Source organism: Coturnix japonica, unplaced genomic scaffold (genome assembly GCF_054131305.1).
Source record: "Coturnix japonica strain WE unplaced genomic scaffold, WE-NBRP24 Scf097, whole genome shotgun sequence".
Classification (NCBI taxonomy): Eukaryota; Metazoa; Chordata; class Aves; order Galliformes; family Phasianidae; genus Coturnix; species Coturnix japonica.
The window spans coordinates 334,888-361,462 of record NW_028189000.1 but is presented as its reverse complement, the minus strand read 5'-3'; the positions used below and the strand labels follow the sequence as shown (position 1 = coordinate 361,462).

The following is a 26,575-nucleotide window of genomic DNA, read 5'->3' as shown; positions in this document are numbered from 1 at the left end:
TGACCCCATATGGACCCATATGGCCCCATAACCCCCCCATTGACCCCATATGGTCCCATATGGCCCCATAACCCCCCCATAACCCCCCCATTGACCCCATATGGACCCATATGGACCCATAACCCCCCATTGACCCCATATGGCCCCATAACCCCCCTACAATGACCCACAATGACCCTATTGACCCCATAGAGACCCCATTGACTCCACTGACCCCATAGAGACCCCACTGACCCCATAGAGACCCCAATGTGACCCCATAGAGACCCCATTGATCCCACAGGGACCCCACTGACCCCATAGAGACCCCATTGATCCCATAGAGACCCCAATGGGACCCCATAGAGACCCCACTGACTCCATAGAGACCCCATTGATCCCATAGGGACCCCAATGGGACCCCATAGAGACCCCACTGACTCCATAGAGACCCCATTGATCCCATAGGGACCCCAATGTGGCCCCACTGACCCCATAGAGACCCCATTGACTCCATAGAGACCCCAATGTGACCCCACAGAGACCCCATTGACCCCATAGAGACCCCAATGTGACCCCATAGAGACCCCACTGATCCCATAGGGACCCCAATGTGACCCCATAGAGACCCCATTGACCCCATAGAGACCCCAATGTGACCCCATAGAACCCATAGAGACCCCAATATGACCCCACTGACCCCATAGAGACCCCACTGACCCCATAGAGACCCCACTGACCCCATAGAGACCCCATTGACTCCATAGAGACCCCAATGTGACCCCACTGACCCCATAGAGACCCCATTGACTCCATAGAGACCCCAATGTGACCCCACTGACCCCATAGAGACCCCATTGACTCAATAGAGACCCCAATATGACCCCATTGACCCCATAGAGACCCCAATGGGACCCCATTGACCCCATAGAGACCCCAATGGGACCCCATTGACCCCATAGAGACCCCAATGGGACCCCATTGACCCCATAGAGACCCCAATGGGACCCCATTGACCCCATAGAGACCCCAATGGGACCCCATTGACCCCATAGAGACCCCAATGGGACCCCATTGACCCCATAGAGACCCCAATGGGACCACATTGACCCCGTAGAGACCCCACTGACCCCATAGAGACCCCAATATGACCCCACTGACCCCATAGAGACCCCAGTGTGACCCCACTGACCCCATAGAGACCCCATAGAGACCCCATAGAGACCCCATTGATCCCATAGGGACCCCAATGTGACCCCACTGACCCCATAGAGACCCCACTGACCCCATAGAGACCCCATTGACCCCATAGAGACCCCACTGACCCCATAGAGACCCCAATGTGACCCCATTGACCCCATAGAGACCCCACTGACCCCATAGAGACCCCACTGATCCCATAGGGACCCCAATGTGACCCCATAGAGACCCCATTGATCCCATAGAGACCCCAATGTGACCCCATAGAGACCCCACTGATCCCATAGGGACCCCAATGTGACCCCATAGAGACCCCATTGACCCCATAGAGACCCCAATGGGACCCCATAGAACCCATAGAGACCCCAATATGACCCCACTGACCCCATAGAGACCCCACTGACCCCATAGAGACCCCACTGACCCCATAGAGACCCCATTGACTCCATAGAGACCCCAATGTGACCCCACTGACCCCATAGAGACCCCATTGACTCAATAGAGACCCCAATGTGACCCCATTGACCCCATAGAGACCCCAATGGGACCCCATAGAACCCATAGAGACCCCACTGACCCCACAGAGACCCCACTGACCCCATAGAGACCCCAATAGGACCCCACTGACCCCATAGAGACCCCAATGGGACCCCATAGAGACCCCATTGACCCCATAGAGACCCCAATGGGACCCCATAGAGACCCCATTGATCCCATAGGGACCCCAATGTGACCCCATAGAGACCCCATTGACCCCATAGAGACCCCACTGACCCCATAGAGACCCCATTGACCCCATAGAGACCCCACTGACCCCATAGAGACCCCATTGACCCCATAGAGACCCCACTGACCCCATAGAGACCCCATTGACCCCATAGAGACCCCAATGTGACCCCACTGACCCCATAGAGACCCAATATGACCCCATAGAGACCCCAATGTGACCCCATAGAACCCATAGAGACCCCAATGGGACCCCATAGAACCCATAGAGACCCCACTGACCCCACAGAGACCCCACTGACCCCATAGAGACCCCAATAGGACCCCACTGACCCCATAGAGACCCCAATGGGACCCCATAGAGACCCCATTGACCCCATAGAGACCCCAATGGGACCCCATAGAGACCCCATTGATCCCATAGGGACCCCAATGTGACCCCATAGAGACCCCATTGACCCCATAGAGACCCCAATGTGACCCCATAGAGACCCCATTGACCCCATAGAGATCCCAATGTGACCCCATAGAGACCCCATTGATCCCATAGGGACCCCAATGTGACCCCATAGAGACCCCATTGATCCCATAGAGACCCCACTGACCCCATAGAGACCCCATTGATCCCATAGGGACCCCAATGTGACCCCATAGAGACCCCATTGATCTCATAGGGACCCCAATGTGACCCCATAGAGACCCCATTGACCCCATAGGGACCCCAATGTGACCCCATAGAGACCCCATTGACCCCATAGAGACCCCAATGTGACCCCATAGAGATCCCAATGGGACCCCATAGACACCCCATAGAGACCCCAATGTGACCCCATAGAGACCCCATTGACTCCATAGAGACCCCATTGATCCCATAGAGACCCCAATGGGACCCCATAGAGACCCCATTGATCCCATAGAGACCCCATTGATCCCATAGGGACCCCACTGACCCCATAGAGACCCCACTGACCCCACAGAGACCCCACTGACCCATAGAGACCCCATTGATCCCATAGGGACCCCAATGTGACCCCATAGAGACCCCACTGATCCCATAGAGACCCCAATGTGACCCCATAGAGACCCCATTGATCCAATAGAGACCCCATTGATCCCATAGGGACCCCAATGTGACCCCATAGAGACCCCATTGATCCCATAGAGACCCCAATGTGACCCCATAGAGACCCCACTGATCCCATAGAGACCCCAATGTGACCCCATAGAGACCCCATTGACCCCATAGGGACCCCAATGTGACCCCATAGAGACCCCATTGACCCCATAGAGACCCCAATGTGACCCCATAGAGACCCCATTGATCCCATAGGGACCCCATTGATCCCATAGGGACCCCAATGTGACCCCATAGAGACCCCACTGACCCCATAGAGACCCCAATGGGACCCCATAGAGACCCCAGTGTGACCCCATAGAGACCCCATTGACCCCATAGAGACCCCAATGGGACCCCATTGACCCCATAGAGACCCCAATATGACCCCACTGACCCCATAGAGACCCCATTGACCCCAAATGCCCCCCCCCCCCCATAAAAAACCCCAAATCTGCCCTTTTTTCACCCATTTATTATAAAAATGGGGGAGGGGGGGGGGGTTATTTGGGGAGGGGTCCCAAACTGGGGGGGGGAGGTGAAATGGGGGGGGTCCCAATTTGGGGGGGTGACCCCAATTATGGGGTGGGAGACCCCAATATGGGGGGGGGGGGGTTAAAATGGGGGGGGTCCTTTATTGGGGGGGGGGACCCCGATTTTGGGGGGGGGGGCCAAATGGGGGGGGTCCTCAATGTGAGGGGGGGGGTCCAGAAGGGCTTTAAGGGGGTCCTCAATGTGGGGGGGGTCCCCAATATGGGGGGGGTCCAGAAGGGGTTTTGGGGGGGGGGGTCTCTGATATGGGGAGGGGTCCTGAAGGGGGGGGGGGTTTCAAATATGGGGGGGGTCCTCCAATATGGGGGGGGGTCCCCAATATGGGGGGGGGGTCCAGAAGGGGTTTGGGGGGGGGGTCTTTGATATGGGGGGGGCTGAAAAGGGGGGGGTCTCCAATATGGGGGGGGTCCTCAATTTGGGGGGGGGTCCAGAAGGGCTTTAAGGGGGTCCTCAATGTGGGGGGGGTCCCCAATATGGGGGGGGTCCAGAAGGGGTTTGGGGGGGGGGGTCTTTGATATGGGGGGGGGCTGAAAAGGGGGGGGTCTCCAATATGGGGGAGGGTCCTCAATGTGGGGGGGGGGTCCCCAATATGGGGGGGGTCCAGAAGGGGTTTGGGGGGGGGGTCTTTGATATGGGGAGGGGTCTCCAATATGGGGGAGGGTCTTTGATATGGGGGGGGTCCTCAATGTGTGGGGGCGTCCCCAATATGGGGGGGTCCAGAAGGGGTTTGGGGGGGGGGGGGGGGGGCTGAAAAGAGGGGGGTCTCCAATATGGGGGGGGTCCAGAAGAGGTTTGGGGGGGGGTCTTTGATATGGGGGGGGGTCCTCAAATATGGGGGGGGTCCTCAATGTGTGGGGGGGTCCCCAATATGGGGGGGGTCCAGAAGGGGTTTGGGGGGGGGGTCTTTGATATGGGGGGGGGGGGGTCTCCAATATGGGGAGGGGTCCTCCAATATGGGGGGGGGTCCCCAATATGGGGGGGGGTCCAGAAGGGGTTTGGGGGGGGGTCTTTGATATGGGGGGGGGGTCTCCAATATGGGGGGGGGTCCTCAATGTGTGGGGGGGGTCCAAAATATGGGGGGGGTCCAGAAGATGTTGGGGGGGGGGTCCTGGATTTGGGGGGGGGTCTTTAATTTGGGGGGGGGTCTTTAATTTGAGGGGGGGTCTTTGTGCTCCTCAGGGTCCCTCGCTGAAGCGGGACCCCCCCCCCAGCTCGGGGTCGAACTGCGGCCTGTGGGGAACAGAGAGCAATAGAGACCCCATAGAGCCCATAGGGACCCCATAGACCCCATAGAGCCCATAGGGACCCATAGAGCCCATAGGGACCCCATAGAGCCCATAGAGCCCATAGGGACCCCATAGAGCCCATATAACCCCATATAACCCCATATAACCCCATATATCCCTATATAACCCCATATAACCCCATATATCCCCTATATAACCCCATATATCCCATATATCCCCTATATAACCTCATATAACCCCATATAACCCCAAATATCCCCTATATAAACCCCATATAACCCCATATAACCCCATATAACCCCATATATCCCCCATATAACCCCATATAACCCCATATATCCCCTATATAACCCCATATAACCCCATATATCCCCTATATAACCCCATATAACCCCATATATCCCCTATATAACCCCATATAACCCCATATAACCCCATATAACCCCATATATCCCCTATATAACCCCATATAACCCCATATATCCCCTATATAACCCCATATAACCCCATATAACCCCATATAACCCCATATATCCCCTATATAACCCCATATAACCCCATATAACCCCATATCACCCCATATATCCCCATATAACCCCATATAACCCCATATAACCCCATATAAACCCCATATATCCCCATATAACCCCATATATCCCCTATATAACCCCATATAACCCCATATATCCCCTATATAACCCCATATAACCCCATATATCCCCTATATAACCCCATATAACCCCATATATCCCCTATATAACCCCATATAACCCCATATATCCCCATATATAACCCCATATATCCCCTATATAACCCCATATAACCCCATATATCCCCTATATAACCCCATATATCCCCTATATAACCCCATATATCCCCTAATAACCCCATATAACCCCATATAACCCCATATAACCCCATATATCCCCATATATCCCCTATATAACCCCATATAACCCCATATAACCCCATATAACCCCATATAACCCCATATATCCCCATATATCCCCATAATTACATATCCCCCATATACCCATATAACCCCATATAACCCCATATATCCCCATATATCCCCTATATAACCCCATATAACCCCATATAACCCCATATATCCCCTATATAACCCCATATAACCCCATATAACCCCATATATCCCCTATATAACCCCTATAACCCCATATAACCCCATATAACCCCATATAACCCCATATATCCCCTATATAACCCCATATAACCCCATATAACCCCATATATCCCCTATATAACCCCATATAACCCCATATAACCCTATATACCCCCATATAACCCCATATAACCCCATATATCCCCTATATAACCCCATATAACCCCATATAACCCCATATAACCCCATATAACCCCATATATCCCCTATATAACCCCATATAACCCCATATATCCCCTATATAACCCCATATAACCCCATAGAACCCCATATAACCCCATATAACCCTATATAACCCCATATAACCCCATATAACCCTATATAACCCCATATAACCCCATATAACCCTATATAACCCCATATAACCCCATATAACCCCATATAACCCCATATAACCCCATATAACCCCATATATCCCCTATATAACCCCATATAACCCCATATAACCCCATATAACCCCCATATAACCCCATATAACCCCATATAACCCTATATAACCCCATATAACCCCATATAACCCCATATAACCCCATATAACCCCATATATCCCCTATATAACCCCATATAACCCCATATAACCCCATATAACCCCATATAACCCTATATAACCCCATATAACCCCATATAACCCCATATATCCCCATATAACCCCATATAACCCCATATAACCCCATATAACCCCATATATCCCCTATATAACCCCATATAACCCCATATAACCCTATATAACCCCATATAACCCCATATAACCCCATATATCCCTATATAACCCCATATATCCCCTATATAACCCCATATAACCCCATATATCCCCATATATCCCCATATATCCCCTATATAACCCCATATAACCCCATATATCCCATATAACCCCATATAACCCCATATAACCCTATATATCCCCTATATAACCCTATATAACCCCATACCACCCCATATAACCCCATATAACCCCATATATCCCCTATATAACCCCATATAACCCCATATAACCCCATATAGCCCCATATAACCCCATATAACCCCATATAACCCCATATAACCCCATATAACCCCATATAACCCCATATATCCCCTATATAACCCCATATAACCCCATATAACCCTATATAACCCCATATAACCCCATATAACCCCATATATCCCTATATAACCCCATATATCCCCTATATAACCCCATATAACCCCATATATCCCCATATATCCCCTATATAACCCCATATAACCCCATATATCCCATATAACCCCATATAACCCCATATAACCCTATATATCCCCTATATAACCCTATATAACCCCATACCACCCCATATAACCCCATATAACCCCATATATCCCCTATATAACCCCATATAACCCCATATATCCCCTATATAACCCCATATAACCCCATATAACCCCATATAACCCCATATATCCCCCATATAACCCCATATAACCCCATATAACCCCATATAACCCCATATAACCCTATATATCCCCTATATAACCCTATATAACCCCATACAACCCCATATAACCCCATATATCCCCTATATAACCCCATATATCCCCTATATAACCCCATATAACCCCATATAACCCTATATAACCCCATATAACCCCATATAACCCCATATACCCCCATATAACCCCATATAACCCTATATAACCCCATATAACCCCATATAACCCCATATAACCCCATATATCCCCTATATAACCCCATATAACCCCATATAACCCCATATAACCCCATATAACCCCATATAACCCTATATAACCCCATATAACCCCATATAACCCTATATAACCCCATATAACCCCATATAACCCCATATACCCCCATATAACCCCATATAACCCCATATACCCCTATATAACCCCATATACCCCCATATAACCCCATATAACCCCATATAACCCCATATAACCCCATATATCCCCTATATAACCCTATATAACCCCATATAACCCCATATAACCCCATATAACCCCATATATCCCCTATATAACCCCATATATCCCCTATATAACCCCATATACCCCCATATAACCCCATATAACCCCATATAACCCCATATAACCCCATATACCCCCATATAACCCCATATAACCCCATATAACCCCATATAACCCCATATATCCCCTATATAACCCTATATAACCCCATATAACCCCATATAACCCCATATAACCCCATATAACCCCATATATCCCCTATATAACCCCATATACCTCCATCCTCCTCCTTGCCGGCCCCGTTTCCTTCCACCCCATTGATCCCAATCGACTGCCGGGAGGGGGCGGAGCTTCAACCTCGCTATGCTCATAAATCATGCTAATTAGTTAACGAATATTCATTAGCCAATTAGCATTAATTAGCATAATTAGCGTTAATTAACCCCCCCACCTGTTGGTTCTCCTCCGTTTCGGTTCCATTGGATCCAACAGCCCCAGTTTCTCACGGCGTTCGGCGGCTCGGTCCCTATATTTCAACTGAGACCCCATAGAGACCCCATAGACCCCATAGGGATCAATAGAGACCCCATAGAGACCCATAGAGACCCCATAGACCCCATAGAGACCCATAGGGACCCCATAGACCCCATAGAGACCCATAGAGACCCATAGAGACCCATAGACCCCATAGGGACCCATAGAGACCCATAGGGACCCATAGGGACCCATAGAGACCCATAGAGACCCATAGAGACCCATAGGGACCCATAGAGACCCCATAGGGATCAATAGAGACCCCATAGACCCCATAGGGATCAATAGAGACCCCATAGACCCCATAGGGATCAATAGAGAACCCATAGACCCCATAGGGATCAATAGAGACCCCATAGACCCCATAGGGATCAATAGAGACCCCATAGACCCCATAGGGATCAATAGAGACCCCATAGACCCCATAGGGATCAATAGAGACCCCATAGAGACCCATAGAGACCCCATAGACCCCATAGAGACCCATAGGGACCCCATAGACCCCATAGAGACCCATAGAGACCCATAGAGACCCATAGACCCCATAGGGACCCATAGAGACCCATAGGGACCCATAGGGACCCATAGAGACCCATAGAGACCCATAGAGACCCATAGGGACCCATAGAGACCCCATAGGGATCAATAGAGACCCCATAGACCCCATAGGGATCAATAGAGACCCCATAGACCCCATAGGGATCAATTGAGACCCCATAGACCCCATAGGGATCAATAGAGACCCCATAGACCCCATAGGGATCAATAGAGACCCCATAGACCCCATAGGGATCAATAGAGACCCCATAGACCCCATAGGGATCAATAGAGACCCATAGGGACCCCATAGGGACCCATAGGGACCCATAGAGAACCCATAGATACCCATAGAGACCCCATAGAACCCCATAGGGATCAATAGAGACCCATAGAGACCCATAGGGACCCATAGGGACCCATAGGGACCCATAGAGACCCCATAGAACCCCATAGAGACCCATAGAGACCCATAGAGACCCATAGAGACCCATAGAGACCCTATAGATCCCATAGAGACCCATAGAGACCCCATAGAGACCCATAGAGACCCCATAGAGACCCATAGAGACCCCATAGAGACCCATAGACCCCATAGAGACCCCATAGGGACCCATAGAGACCCATAGAGACCCATAGAGACCCATAGAGACCCATAGGGACCCATAGAGACCCATAGAGACCCCATAGAGACCCATAGGGACCCATAGGGACCCATAGGGACCCCATAGACCCCATAGAGAACCCATAGAGACCCCATAGTCCCCATAGAGAACCCATAGAGACCCATAGGGACACATAGGGACACATAGGGACACATAGGGACCCATAGAGACCCATAGAGACCCATAGGGACCCATAGAGACCCATAGAGACCCCACAGACCCCATAGAGACCCATAGGGACCCCATAGACCCCATAGAGACCCATAGAGACCCATAGGGACCCATAGAGACCCATAGAGACCCCATAGAGACCCCATAGACCCCATAGGGATCAATAGAGACCCCATAAGGACCCATAGAGACCCCATAGACCCCATAGGGACCCATAGAGACCCCATAGACCCCATAGAGACCCATATGGACCCATAGGGACCCCATAGACCCCGTAGAGACCCCATAGAGACCCACAGGGACCCATAAAGACCCATAGGGACCCTTAGAGACCCCATAGACCCCATAAGGACCTATAGGGACACATAGAGACCCATAAAGACCCATAGGGACACATAGAGAACCATAGTGACCCCACAGACCCCATAGAGACCCATAGGGACCCATAGGGACCCATAGGGACCCACAGAGACCCCATAGAGAGCCCATAGAACCCCATAGAGACTCCACAGACCCCATAGAGACCCCATATACCCCATAGAGAGCCCATAGAACCCCATAGGGACCCATAAAGACCCATAGAGACCCCATAGGGACCCATAGAGACCCATAGACCCCATAGAGACCCATAGGGACCCCATAGAGACCCATAGAGACCCCATAGACCCCATAGAGACCCATAGGGACCCCATAGGGACCCATAGGACCCCATAGAGACCCATAGAGACCCCATAGACCCCATAGGGATCAATAGAGACCCCATAGACCCCATAGGGATCAATAGAGACCCCATAGAGACCCCATAGAGACCCATAGGGACCCCATAGAACCCCATAGGGACCCATAGGGACCCACAGAGACCCCATAGGGACCCATAGAGACCCCATAGACCCCATAGAGACCCATATGGACCCATAGAGACCCATAGAGACACATAGAGACCCATAGGGACCCATAGAGACCCATAGGGACCCATAGAGACCCCATAGAGACCCATAGAGACCCATAGAGACCCCATAGAGACCCATAGGGACACATAGAGACCCATAGAGACCCATAGGGACACATAGAGACCCATAGGGACACATAGAGACCCATAGACCCCATAGAGACCCATAGAGACCCATAGAGACCCCATAGAGACCCATAGAGACCCATAGGGACCCATAGAGACCCCATAGAGACCCCATAGAGACCCATAGGGACCCATAGAGACCCATAGAGACCCCATAGAGACCCATAGGGACCCATAGAGACCCCATAGACCCCATAGGGACCCATAGGGACACATAGGGACCCATAGGGACCCATAGAGACCCATAGAGACCCATAGAGACCCATAGAGACCCATAGAGACCCCATAGAGACCCATAGAGACCCCATAGACCCCATAGGGATCAATAGAGACCCCATAGGGACCCATAGAGACCCCATAGACCCCATAGAGACCCCATAGAGACCCCATAGGGACCCATAGAGACCCCATAGAACCCCATAGGGATCAATAGAGACCCCATAGGGACCCATAGAGACCCCATAGAACCCCATAGGGATCAATAGAGACCCCATAGACCCCATAGGGACCCATAGGGACCCCATAGACCCCATAGACCCCATAGAGACCCATAGGGACCCATAGAGACCCCATAGACCCCATAGAGACCCATAGGGACCCATAGAGACCCCATAGACCCCATAGAGACCCATATGGACCCATAGGGACCCCATAGACCCCGTAGAGACCCCATAGAGACCCATAGAGACCCATAAAGACCCATAGGGACCCATAGGGACCCACAGAGACCCCATAGAGAGCCCATAGAACCCCATAGAGACTCCACAGACCCCATAGAGACCCCATATACCCCATAGAGAGCCCATAGAACCCCATAGGGACCCATAAAGACCCATAGAGACCCCATAGGGACCCATAGAGACCCATAGACCCCATAGAGACCCATAGGGACCCCATAGAGACCCATAGAGACCCCATAGACCCCATAGAGACCCATAGGGACCCCATAGGGACCCATAGGACCCCATAGAGACCCATAGAGACCCCATAGACCCCATAGGGATCAATAGAGACCCCATAGACCCCATAGGGATCAATAGAGACCCCATAGAGACCCCATAGAGACCCATAGGGACCCCATAGAACCCCATAGGGACCCATAGGGACCCACAGAGACCCCATAGGGACCCATAGAGACCCCATAGACCCCATAGAGACCCATATGGACCCATAGAGACCCATAGAGACACATAGAGACCCATAGGGACCCATAGAGACCCATAGGGACCCATAGAGACCCCATAGAGACCCATAGAGACCCATAGAGACCCCATAGAGACCCATAGGGACACATAGAGACCCATAGAGACCCATAGGGACACATAGAGACCCATAGGGACACATAGAGACCCATAGACCCCATAGAGACCCATAGAGACCCATAGAGACCCCATAGAGACCCATAGAGACCCATAGGGACCCATAGAGACCCCATAGAGACCCCATAGAGACCCATAGGGACCCATAGAGACCCATAGAGACCCCATAGAGACCCATAGGGACCCATAGAGACCCCATAGAGACCCATAGAGACCCATAGAGACCCATAGAGACCCCATAGAGACCCATAGAGACCCCATAGACCCCATAGGGATCAATAGAGACCCCATAGGGACCCATAGAGACCCCATAGACCCCATAGAGACCCCATAGAGACCCCATAGGGACCCATAGAGACCCCATAGAACCCCATAGGGATCAATAGAGACCCCATAGGGACCCATAGAGACCCCATAGAACCCCATAGGGATCAATAGAGACCCCATAGACCCCATAGGGACCCATAGGGACCCCATAGACCCCATAGACCCCATAGAGACCCATAGGGACCCATAGAGACCCCATAGACCCCATAGAGACCCATAGGGACCCATAGAGACCCCATAGACCCCATAGAGACCCATATGGACCCATAGGGACCCCATAGACCCCGTAGAGACCCCATAGAGACCCATAGAGACCCATAAAGACCCATAGGGACCCCATAGACCCCATAGAACCCCATAGGGACCCATAGAGACCCCATAGACCCCATAGAGATCCATAGAGACCCATAGAGACCCATAGGGACCCATAGAGACCCCATAGAGACCCATAGAACCCCATAGGACCCCATAACCCCCCATAGGACCCCATAGAACCCCATAGGACCCCATAGAACCCCATAACCCCCCATAGGACCCCATAGAACCCCATAGGACCCCATAGAACCCCATAACCCCCCATAGGACCCCATAGAACCCCATAGGACCCCATAGAACCCCATAGGACCCCATAGAACCCCATTACCCACCTCCATGTCGCTCCTGTCCCCCCCCTCAGGGGGGGCCGCGTGGCTGCGCCGCTGCAGCTCCAGGTTTTGCTGGGGGGGGGGACCCAAAAACCCCATTAAAAACCCCATTAAAAAACCCCATTAAAAACCCCATTAAAAAACCCCATTGAAAACCCCATTAAAAACCCCATTAAAAAACCCCATTGAAAACCCCATAGGGACCACAAAACCCCTCTTAAAGGGCCACACACCCCATTATTTTGCCCCCAAACCCCTCTTAAAGGGCCACACACCCCATTTTAACCACCCCAAACCCCCCCATAGGGGGGGACCCCAACCCCATAGGAACCCCAAAACCCCATAGAATGACCCCCAAACCCCTCTTAAAGGGCCACACACCCCATTATTTTCCCCCCAAAATCCCTCTTAAAGGGCCACACACCCCATTTTAACCACCCCAAACCCCTCTTAAAGGGCCACACACCCCACCTTATGCAGCCCCGAGAGCTGCTGGTGCCTGAGCAAGGCCTCCCAAACCCCCTATAAGGCCCCATAGACCCCCATAACCCCCCCATATCCCCCCATAGACCCCCATAACCCCCCCATATCCCCCCATAACCCCCCATACACCCCCATAAACCCCTTATAACCCCCCATAGACCCCTATAGACCCCCCAGAACCCCCCATATCCCCCCATAAACCACTTATAATCCCCCATAGACCCCCATATCCCCCCCAAGCCCCCCATATCCCCCCATAAACCCCCTATAGACCCCCATAAACCGCTTATAACCCCCCATATCCCCCCATAGACCCCCCATACACCCTCTTAAAGGGCCACACACCCCATTGGGGACCCCTCTTAAAGGGCCACACACCCCATTTTAACCACCCCAAACTCCCCATAGGGGGGGACCCCAACCCCATAGGGACCCCAAAACCCCTCTTAAAGGGCCACACATCCCATTATTTTGCCCCCAAAACCCCTCTTAAAGGGCCACACACCCCATTTTAACCACCCCAAACTCCCCATAGGTGGGGACCCCAACCCCATAGGGACCCCAAAACCCCTCTTAAAGGGCCACACACCCCATTGGGGACCCCTCTTAAAGGGCCACACACCCCATTGGAGGCCCCCAAACCCCTCTTAAAGGGCCACACACCCCATTGGAGGCCCCCAAACCCCTCTTAAAGGGCCACACACCCCATTTTAACCACCCCAAACCCCCAATAGGGGGGGACCCCAAACCCATAGGGACCCCAAAACCCCATAGAATGACCCCAAATCCCCTCTTAAAGGGCCACACACCCCACCTTATGCAGCCCCGAGAGCTGCTGGTGCCTGAGCAAGGCCTCCTTGCTGGGGAACTGCCTCCTGCAGAGCAGACAGGCCAACTTGTGCCAGTCAGTGAGGGGCTCAGCCCCCCCCCCGGGTCTCTCTTGGGGACCCCCCCCCCCCCTCTCCCCTTCCTCTTCGCTTTCGCTCTCCCCGCTGTAGGCGGCCACCAGACCCCGGGGGGGGCTCTGAAATAGAAAGGGGGGGGGGTTATGGGGGGTTATAGGGGGGATATGGGGGGATATGGGGGGATATAGGGGGGATATAAGGGGATTTGGGGGGGATATGGGGGGATATGGGGGTCTATGGGGGGATATGGGTGGGTTTGGGGGGGGTTGTGGGGGGTTATGGGGGGATATGGGGGGTCTATGGGGGGATATGGGGTGTTTTGGGGGGGTTATGGGGTTGGGCAGCCACCAGACCCCGGGGGGGACTCTGAAATAGAAAGGGGGGGGTTATGGGGGGCTATAGGGGGGATATGGGGGGATATGGGGGGATATGGGGGTCTATGGGGGGGATATGGGGGGGTTATGGGGGGCTATAGGGGGGATATGGGGGGATATGGGGGGTTATGGGGGGCTATAGGGGGATATGGGGGGGGTTGGGGGGGTTTGGGGGGGTTATGGGGGGATATGGGGGGATATGGGGGGGTTATGGGGGGATATGGGGGGATATAGGGGGTTTATGGGGGGATATGTGGGTCTATGGGGGGATATGGGGGGGTTTGAGGGCTATGGGGGGGGTTATGGGGGGATATGGGGGTCTATGGGGGGATATGGGGGGGTTATGGGGGGATATGGGGGGATATGGGGGGGTTATGGGGGGATATGGGGGGGATATGGGGGGTTATAGAGGAACTATAGGGGGCTATGGGGTGGGTTATAGGGGGATATGGGGGGATATGGGGGGATATGGGGGGGTTATGGGGGACTATGGGGGGATATGGGGGGTTATAGGGGGGCTATAGGGGGCTATGGGGGGGTTTATGTGGGTCTGTGGGGGGATATGGGGGGCTTTGGGGGGGTTATGGGGGGATATGGGGGGATATGGGGGGGGTTATGGGGGTATATGGGGGGATATAAGGGGTTTATGGGGGGTTTGGGGGGGTTTATGGGGGTCTATGGGGGGTTATGGGGAGGCTATAGGGGGCTATGGGGGGAGTTATGGGGGGGTATGGGGGGGTTATGTGGGTCTATGGGGGGATATGGGGGTCTATGGGGGGGATATGGGGGGGTTTGGGGGGGTTATGGGGGGATATGGGGGGTTATGGGGGGATATGGGGGGATATGGGGGGATATAGGGGGATATGGTGGGGTTTGGGGGGGGTTATGGGGGGATATGGGGGTCTATGGGGGGATATAGGAAGGTTTGGGGGGGTTATGTGGGGGTTACGGGGGGTTATAGGGGGGATATGGGGGGATATGGGGGGTTATAGGGGGTCTATGGGGGGGATATGGGGGGGTTTGGGGGGGTTATGGGGGGTTATAGGGGGGATATGGGGGGATATGGGGGTCTATGGGGGTCTATGGGGGGATATGGTGGGGTTTGGGGGGGGTTATGGGGGGTTTGGGGGGGGTTATGGAGGGTTATGGGGGGATATGGGGGGATATGGGGGGTTTATGGGGGGATATGGGGGGATATGGGGGGGTTTGAGGGCTATGGGAGGGGTTATGGGGGGATATGGGGGGATATAGGGGGTTTATGGGGGGATATGGGGGTCTATGGGGGGATATGGGTGGGTTTGGGGGGGGTTATGGGGGGCTATAGGGGGGATATGGGGGGATATGGGGGGGGTTATGGGGGGTTATGGGGGGATATAGGGGGATATGGAGGGTTATGGGGGGATATAGGGGGGATATGGGGGGATATGGGGGTCTATGGGGGGATATGGGGGGTTATGGGGGTCTATGGGGGGATATGGGGGGTTTATGGGGGGATATGGGGGGATATAAGGGGTTATGGGGGGGGTTTATGGGGGGGTTTGGGGGGGTTATGGGGGGATATGGGGGGATATGGGGGGATATGGGGGGCTTATGGGGGGATATGGGGGGGTTATGGCGGTCTATGGGGGGATATGGGGGTCTATGGGGGGGTTATGGGGGGTTATAGGGGGGATATGGGGGGATATGGGGGGTCTATGGGGGGATATGGGGGGGGTTATGGGGGGATATGGGGGGTTATGGGGTTGGGGGGGGGATATGGGGGGTCTATGGGGGGATATGGGTGGGTTTGAGGGGGGTTATGGGGGGATATGGGGGGTCATGGGGTTGGGGGGGGGGTATGGGGGGGTCTATGGGGGGATATGGGTGGGTTTGGGGGGGGTTATGGGGGGATATGGGGGGTTATGGGGTTGGGGGGGGGATATGGGGGGTCTATGGGGGGATATGGGTGGGTTTGGGGGTCTATGGGGGGATATGGGGGGATATAGGGGGTCTATGGGGGGATATGGGGGGATATAGGGGGTCTATGGGGGGATATGGGGGGTTATAGGGGGTCTATGGGGGGATATGGGGGGGTTTATGGGGGGATATGGGGGGATATAGGGGGTTTATGGGGGGATATGGGGGTCTATGGGGGGATATGGGGGGGTTTATGGGGGGATATGGGGGGATATAGGGGGTTTATGGGGGGATATGGGGGTCTATGGGGGGATATGGGGGGGTTTGAGGGCTATGGGGGGGGTTATGGGGGGATATGGGGGGGATATGGGGGGATATGGGGGGTTTATGGGGGGATATGGGGGGTTATGGGGGGGGTTATGGGGGGATATAGGGGGATTTGGGGGGGGTTATGGGGGGATATGGGGGGATATGGGGGGGTTATGGGGGGTTATAGAGGGATATGAGGGAGATATGGGGGTCTATGGGGGGTCTATTGGGGAATATGGGAGGCTATGGGGGTGTAAGGGGGGTTTGTGGGGGTCTATGGGGGGATATAAGGGGTTATGGGGGGTTTATGGGGGGATATGGAGGGTTATAGGGGGGATATGGGGGGATATGGGGGGTTTATGGGGGGATATGGGGGGATATGGGGGGGTTTGAGGGCTATGGGGGGGGTTATGGGGGGATATGGGGGGATATAGGGGGTTTATGGGGGGATATGGGGGTCTATGGGGAGATATGGGGGGGTTTGGGGGGGGGTTATGGGGGGATATGGGGGGTTATGGGGGGATATAGGGGGGCTATAGGGGGCTATGGGGGGAGTTATGGGGGGATATGGGGGGGTTATGGGGGTCTATGGGGGGATATGGGGGTCTATGGGGGGGATATGGGGGGGTTTGAGGGCTATGGGGGGATATGGGGGGATATGGGGGGATATGGGGGGATATGGGGGGTTATGGGGGGATATGGGGGTCTATGGGGGGATATGGGTGGGTTTGGGGGGGGTTATGGGGGGATATGGGGGGTTATGGGGGGATATAGGGGGGCTATAGGGGGCTATGGGGGGATATGGGGGGGTTTGAGGGCTATGGGGGGGGTTATGGGGGGATATGGGGGTCTATGGGGGGATATAGGGGGGCCTATAGGGGGCTATGGGGGGTTATGGGGGTCTATGGGGGGATATGGGGGGGTTTGGGGGGGGTTATGGGGGAAGTTATGGGGAGATATGGGGGGATATGGGGGGGTATGGGGGCTATGGGGGGTTATGGGGTCTATGGGGTCTATGGGGGTCCCCCCCCCCCTCACCATCCTGTCGTCGCCCCCCCCCAATTTGGGGGGCTCCAGCGCTGCCGGGTGCTGCCGCTCCATCAGGGCGCCCTATTGGGGGGGGGGAGATGTGGGGAGGGGGCGTCACCCATGGGTGCTACACCCCCCCCCCCCCCATAAGACCCCCACCCTACGACCCCCCCCCCACCACCAGCTTCCCCCTTAGGACCCCCATAGGACCCACCCCCACCCATAGGACCCCCATAGCCCCCCATAGAGCCCCATAGCTCCCCATATCCCCCCATAGCCCCCCATAGGACCCCCATAGCCCCCCATAGGACCCCCATATCCCCCCATAGCCGCCCATAGGACCCCCATAAGATGCCATAGGACCCCCATAGCCCCCCATATCCCCCCATAGCCCCCCATAGGACCCCCATAAGATGCCATAGGACCCCCATAGCCCCCCATAGCCCCCCATAGGACCCCCATAAGATGCCATAGGACCCCCATAGCTCCCATAGCCCCCCTTAGGACCCCCATAAGATGCCATAGGACCCCCATAGCCCCCCATAGGACCCCCATAAGATGCCATAGGACCCCCATATCCCCCTATATCCCCACATATCCCCCCATATCCCCCCATATCCCCCCATAGGACGCCCATAAGATGCCATAGGACCCCCATATCCCCCCATATCCCCCCATATCCCCCCATAGGACCCCCATAGGAACCCCCGATCCCATAGGACCCCCATAGCCCCCCATATCCCCCCATAGGACCCCCATATCCCCCCATAGGACCCCCATAGCCCCCCATAGGACCCCCATAAGATACCATAGGACCCCCATTTCCCCCCATATCTCCCCATAGTCCCCCATAGGACCCCCATATCCCCCCATATTCCCCCATAGCCCCCCATATCCCCGCATATCTCCCCATATCCCCCCATAGGACCCCCATATCCCCACACATCCCCCCATAGGACCCCCATAAGATGCCATAGGACCCCCATATCCCCCCATAGCCCCCCACATCCCCCCATAGGACCCCCATTAGATGCCATAGGACCCCCATAGCCCCCCATAGCCCCCCATAGGACCCCCATATCCCCCCATAGGACCCCCATAGCCCCCCATAGACCTCCATAAGATGCCATAGGACCCCCATAACCCCCCATAGGACCCCCATAGACACCCATATCCCCCCAATAGACCCCCATAAGATGCCATAGGACCCCCATAGGACCCCCATATTCCCCCATACCCCCCCATATCCCCCCATATGACCCCCATAAGATGCCATAGGACCCCCATAGGACCCCCATATCCCCCCATACCCCCCCATATCCCCCCATATCCCCCCATAGGACCCCCATATCCCCCCATAGGACCCCCATATCCTCCCATATCTCCCCATATGACCCCCATATCCCCCCATATCTCCCCATATCCCCCCATAGGACCCCCATATCCCCCCATAGGACCCCCATAACCCCCCATAGGACTCCCATTTCCCCCCATATCTCCCCATATCCCCCCCTATCCCCCCATATCCCCCCATAGGACCCCCATATCCCCCCATATCCCCCCATAGGACCCCCATAACCCCCCATATCCCCCCATAGCCCCCCATATGACCCCCATAGCCCCCCATAAAACCCCCATAGCCCCCCATACCCCCCCCATAGACCCCCATATCCCCCCATAGGACCCCCCTATCCCCCCATATCCCCCCATAGGACCCCCATTTCCCCCCATATCCCCCCTATCCCCCCATATCCCCCCATAGGACCCCCATTTCCCCCCTTAGCCCCCCATATCCCCCCATAGGACCCCCATAAGATACCATAGGACCCCCATATCCCCCCATATCCCCCCATAGCCCCCCATCGGACCCCCATTAGATGCCATAAGACCCCCATATCCCCCCATAGCACCCCCATATCCCCCCCCTATCCCCCCATATCCCCCCATAGGACCCCCATAAGATGCCATAGGACCCCCATATCCCCCCATAGGACCCCCATAAGATGCCATAGGACCCCCATAAGATGCCATAGGACCCCCATATCCCCCCATATCCCCCCATATCCCCCCATAGGACCCCCATTAGATGCCATAGGACCCCCATATCCCCCCATATCCCCCCATAGGACCCCCATAAGATGCCATAAGACCCCCATAAGATGCCATAGGACCCCCATAACCCCCCATAGGACCCCCATATCCCCCCATATCCCCCCATAGGACCCCCATAAGATACCATAGGACCCCCATATCCCCCCATATCCCCCCATATCTCCCCACATCCCCCCATATGGGCACCTTCTTCTCCAGGATGGCGTACCCCGCGTCGGCAGCGGCCGCCTCCCTCCTCTCGTCCTCGCGGGGTGGGGGTGGGGGTCCGGCCGTGCGCCCACTCTCCCTCTGCTTGTTCAGGCTGCGGGCCCAGCGCTCCATGTCCTTGGCTATCTGATAATATAGGGGGGGTTCTATGGGGTTATATGGGGGTTTATGGGGGTCTATGGGGTTCTATGGGGGTCTATGGGGTCCTATGGGGTTCTATGGGGGTCTAAGGGGGTCTATGGGGTTATAGGGGAGTTCCATGGGGGTCTATGGGGCTCTAGGGGGTCTATGGGGTTCTATAGGGGTCTATGGGGTTATATGGGGTTTCTATGGGGGTCTATGGGGTTTTATAGGGGTTCTATGGGGGTCTATGGGGCTCTATGGGGGTCTATGGGCTCCATGTCCTTGGCTATCTAGATATATAGGGGGGGTTCTATGGGGTTCTATGGGGGTCTATGGGGGGTCTATGGGGTTCTATGGGGGTCTATGGGGGTCTATGGGGTTCTATGGGGGGTCTATGGGGGTCTATGGGGTTCTATAGGGGGTCTATGGGGGTCTATGGGGTCATAGGGGGAGTCTATGGGGTTCTATGGGGGTCTATGGGGTTCTAGGCGGGTCTATGGGGTTCTATGGGGATCTATGGGGTCCTATGGGCTTTTATGGGGGTCAATGGGGGTCTATGGGGTTCTATAGGGGTTCTATGGGGGTCTATGGGGGTTTATGGGGTTCTATGGGGTTCTATGGGGGTCTATGGGGCTCTATGGGATTCTATGGGGATCTAAGGGGTTTTATAGGGGTTCTATGGGGGTTCTATGGGGCTCTATGGGCTCCATGTCCTTGGCTATCTGATAATATAGGGGGGGTTCTATGGGGTTCTATGGGGGTCTATGGGGGTTCTATGGGGGTCTATGGGGGTCTATGGGGTTCTATAGGGGGTCTATGGGGGTCTATGGGGTTCTATAGGGGGTCTATGGGGGTTCTATGGGGGTCTATGGGGTTATAGGGGGGTTCCATGGGGGTCTATGGGGGCTCTATGGGGGACTGGGGGGGTTCTATGGGGTTCTATGGGGTTATAGGGGGGTTCTATGGGGGTCTATGGGGGTCTATGGGGTTCTATGGGGGGTCTATGGGGTTCTATGGGGGGTCTATGGGGGTCTATGGGGTTCTATGGGGGGTCTATGGGGGTTCTAGGGGGGTTCCATGGGCTTATAGGGGGATCTATGGGGTCCTATGGGGGTCTATGGGGTTCTATGGGGTGGGGGTGGGGGTCCAGCCGTGCGCCCACTCTCCCTCTGCTTGTTCAGGCTGCGGGCCCAGCGCTCCATGTCCTTGGCTATCTGATAATATAGGGGGGGCTCTATGGGGTTATATGGGGGTCTATGGGGTTATAGGGGGGTTCTATGGGGGTCTATGGGGGTCTATGGGGGCTCTATGGGGGTCTATGGGGTTCTATAGGGGGTCTATGGGGGTCTATGGGGTTCTATGGGGTTATAGGGGGGTTCTATGGGGGTCTATGGGGGTCTATGGGGTTATAGGGGGGTTCCATGGGGGTCTATGGGGGCTCTATGGGGGACTGGGGGGGTTCTATGGGGTTCTATGGAGTATCTGTGGGGTTCTAGGGGGTTCTAGGGGGGTTCTATGGGGGTCTATGGGGTTCTATGGGGGTCTATGGGGGTCTATGGGGTTCTATAGGGGTCTATGGGGTTCTATAGGGGTTCTATGGGGGTCTATGGGGGGTCTATGGGGGTTTATGGGGTTCTATGGGGTCCTATGGGGTTCTATGGGGGTCTATGGGGGTCTATGGGCTCCATGTCCTTGGCTATCTGATAATATAGGGGGGGCTCTATGGGGGTCTATGGGGGTCTATGGGGATCTATGGGGTCCTATGGGCTTTTATGGGGGTCTATGGGGGTCTATGGGGGTCTATGGGGGTTCTATGGGGGTCTATGGGGCTCTATGGGGTCATAGGGGGAGTCTATGGGGTTCTATAGGGGTTCTGTGGGGTTCTATGGGGTTCTATGGGGGTCTATGGGGTCTATGGGGTTCAATAGGGGGTCTATGGGGTTCTATGGGGTTCTATAGGGGGTCTATGGGGGTCTATGGGGTTCTATGGGGGTCTATGGGGGTCTATGGGGGATCTATGGGGGTCTATGGGGTATCTGTGAGGTTCGATGGGGTTCTATGGGTTTATAGGGGGGTTCAATGGGGTTCTATGGGGTCCTATGGGGGTCTATGGGGTTTTATGGGGTTCTATGGGGGTCTATGGGGGTCTATGGGGTTCTATGGGGGGTCTATGGGGGTTCTATGGAGGTCTAAGGGGGTCTATGGGGTTCTATGGGGATCTATGGGGTTCTATAGGGGTTCTATGGGGGTCTATGGGGTTCTATGGGGTTATAGGGGGGTTCTATGGGGGTCTATGGGGGTCTATAGGGGGTCTATGGGGGTCTATGGGGCTCTATGGGGTTCTATGGGGATCTATGGGGTCCTATGGGCTTTTATGGGGGTCTATGGGGGTCTATGGGGGTCTATGGGGTTCTATAGGGGGTCTATGGGGGTTCTATGGGGGTTTATGGGGTTCTATGGGGTCCTATCGGGGTCTATGGGGATCTATGGGGTTCTATGGGGTCCTATGGGGGTCTATGGGGTTCTATGGGGTTTTATGGGGGTCTATGGGGGCTCTATGGGGTCATAAGGGGAGTCTATGGGGTTCTATAGGGTTATAGGGGGGTTCCATGGGGGTCTATGGGGGCTCTATGGGGGACTGGGGGGGTTCTATGGGGTTCTATGGGGGTTCTATGGGGTTCCATGGGAGTCTATGGGGTTCTATGGAGGGTCTATGGGGTTCTATGGGGTTCCATGGGGGTCTATGGGGTTCTATGGGGGGTCTATGGGGTTCTATGGGGTTTTATGGGGGTCTATCGGGGTCTATGGGGTTTTATGGGGTCCTATGGGGTTCTATGGGGGTCTATGGGGTTCTAGGGGGGGTCTATGGGGGTCTATGGGGTTCTATGGGGTTTTATGGGGTCCTATGAGGTCCTATGGGGTCTATGGGGGTTCTATGGGGGTCTATGGGGGTCTATGGGGTTTCTATGGGGGCTCTATGGGGTCATAAGAGGAGTCTATGGGGTTCTATAGGGGTTTTGTGGGGTTCTATGGGGCTCTATGGGGGTTATATTGTGGTCTATGGGGTGTCTATGGAGTTCTGTGGGGTCCTATGGGGTTCTATGGGGGTCTATGGGGGTCTATGGGGTCCTATGGGGGTCCTATGGGGTTTTATGGGGGTCTATGGGGCTCTATGGGCTCCATGTCCTTGGCTATCTGATAATATAGGGGGGGTTCTATGGGGTTCTATGGGGGTTCTATGGGGGTCTATGGGGTCTATGGGGGTTCTATGGGGTTCTATGGGTCCCCACTGGGTTCTATGGGTCCCATTAGGTTCTATGGGTCCCATTGGGTTCTATGGGTCCCATTGGGTTCTATGGGGTTCTATGGGTCCCACTGGGTTCTATGGGTTTCTATGGGTCCCCATTGGATTCTATGGGTCCCATTGTGTCCTATGGGGTTCTATGGGTCCCATTGTGTCCTATGGGGTTCTATGGGTCCCATTGGGTTCTATGGGGTTCTATGGGTCCCATTGGGTTCTATGGGGTTCTATGGGTCCCATTGGGTTCTATGGGGTTCTATGGGTCCCATTGGGATCTATGGGGTTCTATGGGTCCCCACTGGGTTCTATGGGTCCCATTGGGTCCCCATTGGGTTCTATGGGTCCCCATTGTGTCCTATGGGGTTCTATGGGTCCCCATTGGGTTCTATGGGTCCCATTGTGTTCTATGGGGTTCTATGGGTCCCATTGGGATCTATGGGTCCCCATTGGATTCTATGGGTCCCATTATGTCCTATGGGGTTCTATGGGTCCCATTGTGTCCTATGGGGTTCTATGGGTCCCACTGGCTTCTATGGGGTTCTATGGGTCCCATTGTGTCCTATGGGGTTCTATGGGGTTCTATGGGTCCCATTGGGTTCTATGGGGTTCTATGGGTCCCATTGTGTCCTATGGGGTTCTATGGGGTTCTATGGGTCCCATTGTGTCCTATGGGGTTCTATGGGGTTCTATGGGTCCCCATTGGATTCTATGGGTCCCATTGTGTCCTATGGGGTTCTATGGGTCCCTGCCCCACCTGCTGTGCTGTCTTGGTCTTATGTTTGTCCTTCTTGTCCTTGGGCTCCTTTTGGGTCGGGCCGGTTCCGTGTTGGGGTTCGGTTCCGGTTGGGGGGGCGGGGAGGTACGTGCGGCGCTGCCCGTCCCAATACAGGTATTGCTGGGCCCCCACGTCGTAGTAGTACTAAGGGGGCAGACCCATAAGTGACACCCGACCCATAAGTGACACCTGACCCATAAGTGGGCTCTGACCCATAAGTGGGCTCTGACCCATAAGTGAGACCGGACCCATAAGTGGGCTCTGACCCATAAGTGAGACCTGACCCATAAGTGAGACCGGACCCATAAGTGGGCTCTGACCCATAAGTGGGCTCTGACCCATAAGTGGGCTCTGACCCATAAGTGAGACCGGACCCATAAGTGGGCTCTGACCCATAAGTGGGCTCTGACCCATAAGTGGGCTCTGACCCATAAGTGAGACCGGACCCATAAGTGGGCTCTGACCCATAAGTGAGACCGGACCCATAAGTGGGCTCTGACCCATAAGTGACACCTGACCCATAAGTGAGACCGGACCCATAAGTGGGCTCTGACCCATAAGTGAGACCGGACCCATAAGTGGGCTCTGACCCATAAGTGGGCTCTGACCCATAAGTGAGACCGGACCCATAAGTGGGCTCTGACCCATAAGTGAGACCGGACCCATAAGTGGGCTCTGACCCATAAGTGGGCTCTGACCCATAAGTGGGCACTGACCCATAAGTGAGACCGGACCCATAAGTGGGCTCTGACCCATAAGTGGGATCTGACCCATAAGTGGGCTCTGACCCATAAGTGACACCTGACCCATAAGTGGGCTCTGACCCATAAGTGAGACCGGACCCATAAGTGGGCTCTGACCCATAAGTGAGACCGGACCCATAAGTGGGCTCTGACCCATAAGTGGGCTCTGACCCATAAGTGAGACCGGACCCATAAGTGGGCTCTGACCCATAAGTGGGCTCTGACCCATAAGTGACACCTGACCCATAAGTGAGCTCTGACCCATAAGTGAGACCGGACCCATAAGTGGGCTCTGACCCATAAGTGGGCTCTGACCCATAAGTGACACCTGACCCATAAGTGGGCTCTGACCCATAAGTGACACCTGACCCATAAGTGGGCTCTGACCCATAAGTGAGACCGGACCCATAAGTGGGCTCTGACCCATAAGTGAGACCGGACCCATAAGTGGGCTCTGACCCATAAGTGGGCTCTGACCCATAAGTGGGCACTGACCCATAAGTGAGACCGGACCCATAAGTGGGCTCTGACCCATAAGTGGGCTCTGACCCATAAGTGGGCTCTGACCCACAAGTGACACCTGACCCATAAGTGGGCTCTGACCCATAAGTGGGCTCTGACCCATAAGTGGGCTCTGACCCATAAGTGAGACCGGACCCATAAGTGGGCTCTGACCCATAAGTGGGCTCTGACCCATAAGTGAGACCGGACCCATAAGTGGGCTCTGACCCATAAGTGAGACCGGACCCATAAGTGGGCTCTGACCCATAAGTGGGCTCTGACCCATAAGTGAGACCGGACCCATAAGTGGGCTCTGACCCATAAGTGGGCTCTGACCCATAAGTGACACCTGACCCATAAGTGAGCTCTGACCCATAAGTGAGACCGGACCCATAAGTGGGCTCTGACCCATAAGTGGGCTCTGACCCATAAGTGACACCTGACCCATAAGTGGGCTCTGACCCATAAGTGGGCTCTGACCCATAAGTGACACCTGACCCATAAGTGGGCTCTGACCCATAAGTGAGACCGGACCCATAAGTGGGCTCTGACCCATAAGTGAGACCGGACCCATAAGTGGGCTCTGACCCATAAGTGGGCTCT

At 54.6% G+C, this 26,575-nt stretch overlaps 1 protein-coding gene across 8 annotated transcripts in view; it reads right to left on the bottom strand.

Moving 5' to 3' along the window:
* Nucleotides 1–4,617: 4,617 nt before the first annotated feature.
* The window catches only part of LOC146751343 (RNA-binding protein 10-like), an 81,879-nt gene continuing 59,921 nt past the window's right edge, over nucleotides 4,618–26,575 (bottom strand). For 3 of the 8 annotated variants that reach the window (XM_085534727.1, XM_085534730.1, XM_085534731.1), the window contains 8 exons: nucleotides 24,708–24,872; nucleotides 20,509–20,655; nucleotides 18,220–18,291; nucleotides 14,512–14,721; nucleotides 13,218–13,286; nucleotides 8,394–8,479; nucleotides 8,219–8,321; nucleotides 4,619–4,801 (listed from right to left, as the gene is read on the bottom strand). In XM_085534727.1, the coding sequence (XP_085390853.1) occupies nucleotides 4,700–4,801; nucleotides 8,219–8,321; nucleotides 8,394–8,479; nucleotides 13,218–13,286; nucleotides 14,512–14,721; nucleotides 18,220–18,291; nucleotides 20,509–20,655; nucleotides 24,708–24,872 (954 nt within the window). In that variant the 3' untranslated portion in view covers nucleotides 4,619–4,699. Of the gene's footprint in view, nucleotides 4,802–8,218; nucleotides 8,322–8,393; nucleotides 8,480–13,217; nucleotides 13,287–14,511; nucleotides 14,722–18,219; nucleotides 18,292–20,508; nucleotides 20,656–21,743; nucleotides 21,867–24,707; nucleotides 24,873–26,575 lie in introns of those variants that run through there. The other 5 variants (XM_085534728.1, XM_085534733.1, XM_085534729.1 and 2 more) reach the window with 4 other exon arrangements.